This window comes from Colletes gigas, unplaced genomic scaffold (genome assembly GCF_013123115.1).
Source record: "Colletes gigas isolate AHSC1104 unplaced genomic scaffold, ASM1312311v1 Colletes_gigas_Sc00021, whole genome shotgun sequence".
Taxonomy (NCBI): domain Eukaryota; kingdom Metazoa; phylum Arthropoda; class Insecta; order Hymenoptera; family Colletidae; genus Colletes; species Colletes gigas.
In genome coordinates this window covers 3,306,756-3,310,251 of record NW_025106650.1, presented here as the reverse complement: position 1 = coordinate 3,310,251, position 3,496 = coordinate 3,306,756, and the positions used below count along the sequence as shown (strand labels likewise).

Here is a 3,496-nt window from a genome sequence, read left to right as displayed (position 1 = left end):
AAGTGGGGGGCTCCTAAAGGCAACCGGGTGCCGTCTGACCGTCGGAATTCGGTGGTGGAGGGAAGCCCAGGTTAAACCGTCACGCGCTATCCCCTCCACGCGGTTAGTCGGCGTTTTCCCCCACTCCGTACGTGGCAGCGCCTCCACCGGGCATTCCATCGGGTGGCACGCTTCGACGGGACGACAGAAGACGTTCGTCGTTCGTTCGGTCAGTCGTGCTCTGACGTCCGTTACGAACGGTTGGAGTTCTGTGAATTCACACAGCGAGCGAGCGAGCGAGACGAGCAAGGGACACAGTTCTCTTACTGCGTTCTCGGTGACAAAACCACCCCCTTTGTACGAACGGCCAGCCACTTTGGGATTACGTCGTGGCCCCTGGCTGAGACACATATCAGTGCTATCGCGGCAAACTTGGATTACCAGTGCAGTGCTACGGCAAATTGTGCTATACGATTTGTCGTTTCTTGTCGTTGCTGTTCAATTACTGTGATACGAGAACATGGTGACCGGAGTGGGTGCCACGATGCCGACTGGCGGTGTCACCGTCGGTGCCACGCCGCCGGCGCAACACGTGCCCCAAGAGGGTGGTCAGCCCCCTGCGCAGACCGCCACCACTACGGCAACCACCAGAAGATCCGGAGAGAATCGACGGGTTAGTGTCTTCTCGAGACCATCAGATTTTCTCAACAAACCCTTCCACACTTGTCGCGATTCTCGAGATTCTTGACAGTCGTACGAACGGGGTGTCTAAATGGGAATTTAATATCTCGAGGGACTCGGTGAATCAGAAATTCGAGTAATTATCGCGAAATAAAAATTTTGGAGTACCGTCGTTGAGAATGAAACTCGATTAGTCTCGACGACGACCGCTATAGAAACAATAGAATACTTCGTGTCGTCCCTTTAGAACCGAACACCGGCATCGGAGTAGCCTGAGAATCGTGTCTAACCTGTCCTCTACTTTTCTGTTACAGAGCAATAAACCGATTATGGAAAAACGTCGGCGAGCCCGCATTAACAACTGCCTCAACGACCTGAAGACCCTAATTCTGGATGCCATGAAAAAAGACGTAAGTATCTTGACATTGTTCCGAACACCTCCTCTTCCTAAAAATCGTCGAACCCCATAAATTGGAGCCAACCCACCCTGGAGCGTTTATGTAATCGAACGATTTTTTTCTTTGGTTACAGCCGGCGAGACACTCGAAGCTCGAGAAGGCGGACATCCTGGAGATGACGGTTAAGCACCTGGAGACGCTCCAGCGGCAACAGGTTGCTCTGGCCGCAGCGACAGATCCGAATGTCCTGAACAAATTCCGGGCTGGTTTCACGGAATGCGCCGGAGAGGTTGGCAGGTTTCCCGGTCTGGACGCGTCGGTGAAGAGACGTTTGATGGCCCACTTGGCCTCCTGCCTGGGACCGGTCGAAGCGAGCAACACCAACGCGCAAACCGCGAACCAGCAGCCTGTCCAACCGGCGCCACCGACGACGCAGCTCCAAGTACACATACTCCCGCAAGTGGACGCCACGCCGAGGATCCAGGTCCAACAGTCCAACGGGATCTTCTTCACGAACGCGAACGGTACCGGTCTGCAACTGGTACCCACCAGGCTGCCCAACGGAGACATCGCCCTGGTCCTTCCAGCCGGAGCAAAGGCTACCCCCGTCACGTCACCGGCCTCGTCTCCGGCGCCTACGTCGCCTCTGCCTACTCTGATCCCGATTCCTCAGAGAACGGCCAGCACGGCGTCCGCGTCCTCGTCTACCTCCTCGGCCAGCTCGACGTCCACCTCGGCGGCGAGTCCCATCGCGTTCGAGGCACCTCCAGCGGCCTTCCGCGAGCAACAAGCCGCCTTCAACACGGCCAACAGCCACAGGGATGTCGCGACGTCGCCGGCGAACGGTTACACCAGCGACCCGGAGTTCGACCCCCGCGTCTACAGTCCACCTCTTCAGAAACCTCTCGCCTTGGTGATGAGGAAGAGCGTCATGCCGGAGATCGAAGACAAACCGTGGAGACCGTGGTAAAGAAAAAAATCGTTTTGTCGTGCGTGACAAAGACAGTCTCGAGTGATACATATATATATATATGTATATGTATATACAGACGTATGTAAATGTTCTGAATGAAGACACGTGGATCGGTTTGTCGTTCAGCGCCCCGCGAGAGATCCCGCGGAACACGGATATTGTTCCTTACGTATTCGATTTTAGGATCGAGGATTTGTCGGGTCGAGAGACGAGAGGGTGTCCTGCGAGTTTGGGAGATCCTGAGAATCGCGAGTTCAATTCCCGAGTGCGTACAGTCGGCCAGTAGCCTATGAGGCAGTGCCTTATACAGTGCCTTGTAAATAACCTATTATCGTTGAGTCGGTTCGATCGTGCCGGAAGAATGTAGAAAAATCCTTTTTCGCCTCGTGGACGTTTGATTTTCTCTTCGTTCGCGTTTTCGTCGTTTCTCGCGCGTTTACTGTCCCCCTACCGTGTATAGTTTTTTCGCATTCTTTCTTCCTTTCGCCTTCATCTGTACATACGTTAGAAGGATATCGTATTTTAAGTGCCTTACGCAACAAGAATCACCGAGGTCTTCCATTCTGTTTCTTGTACCGTAAAAAAAAACGCCAAGCGAGTGTTATATATCGTTGCAAGTACGAGGAACGTTTTTGTAATTAACGCGAATTTTAGTTTTTAGCTTTAGTTAAGTACCGTGCGTGCGTGCGTGTATGCGTGAAGCCTGCGAGAATATGCGAACAACTGTCCTATTTATATTTATATGAGTGCTGAGAAATTAAATTTATATTTCCTCTCTATTGTGAGAAATAGAAACGATCGACGCTTATTATTGCAAGAGCATCAAATAAATATTGATCTCTTTCTTAAACCTTAAACGCCTTGTGTCGTTATTCAATTTATGCCCGGATAACCCTGTTTTCCACGATTCCGTTTCCCATAAATTTCCCTCGACGATCTGCTTTCCAATTCCGCGAATGAATTATTCAGTTTACCTTACCTTGCCCTCTCTATAAAAGTTATACGACTCGAGCGTAAGTCGATCGCGCCAGCGTTACATTTTTATTCCTATCGTGAAACACGTTTAAAAAAAGAAACTAAGAATTTCTATCCTTTTTTACGTTCTTCGTCCGTTGATCTAAAATTCTATCGGACGGAGATAATTTCAAAAAAGCGAAAGGTACTTTTAGAGACGGAAATTCTGAGTTCTACGAGGGTATTCTTGAATCATTTCAACGGGGCCTGCTTCTAACATCCGCGCTGCTGCATCTCTGGACCCGGACTGAGCAAAAGAGCGTAAAGATATCTCCGCCAGAGTGCTGCCATCTGAACGAAGACCCCCGAGGTTAGCCAGAGAGCCAAACCGGTCTATGGTCTCCTTTCCTGGTCGTGATTCCGAGGAAGGGGCCCAAAATCCATCCCCCCAACAACCTGGGCCACTCGCCCGAATCACCAGAATCTGCTGCCGCCTGGCGGCGGGTCCTCG

At 51.4% G+C, this 3,496-nt stretch overlaps 1 protein-coding gene across 1 annotated transcript; it reads left to right on the top strand.

Annotated features, from left to right (window-relative positions):
* Positions 1 to 208: 208 nt before the first annotated feature.
* Positions 209 to 2,829, top strand: LOC122400974 (protein hairy). Its single transcript, XM_043402787.1, has 3 exons — positions 209 to 652; positions 975 to 1,070; positions 1,192 to 2,829. Exons 1-3 carry the CDS (start codon positions 500 to 502, stop codon positions 2,026 to 2,028), a joined length of 1,086 nt encoding a protein of 361 aa, XP_043258722.1. The 5' UTR covers positions 209 to 499; the 3' UTR covers positions 2,029 to 2,829.
* The last annotated feature ends 667 nt before the right edge of the window (positions 2,830 to 3,496 follow it).

Coding starts and splice junctions, on each gene's coding strand:
- LOC122400974 (XM_043402787.1), top strand. CDS start 500: ATGGTGACCGGAGTGGGTGCCACGATGCCGACTGGCGGTGTCACCGTC. Junction 653..974: donor GATCCGGAGAGAATCGACGG/GTTAGTGTCTTC, acceptor TTTCTGTTACAG/AGCAATAAACCGATTATGGA. Junction 1,071..1,191: donor TGGATGCCATGAAAAAAGAC/GTAAGTATCTTG, acceptor CTTTGGTTACAG/CCGGCGAGACACTCGAAGCT.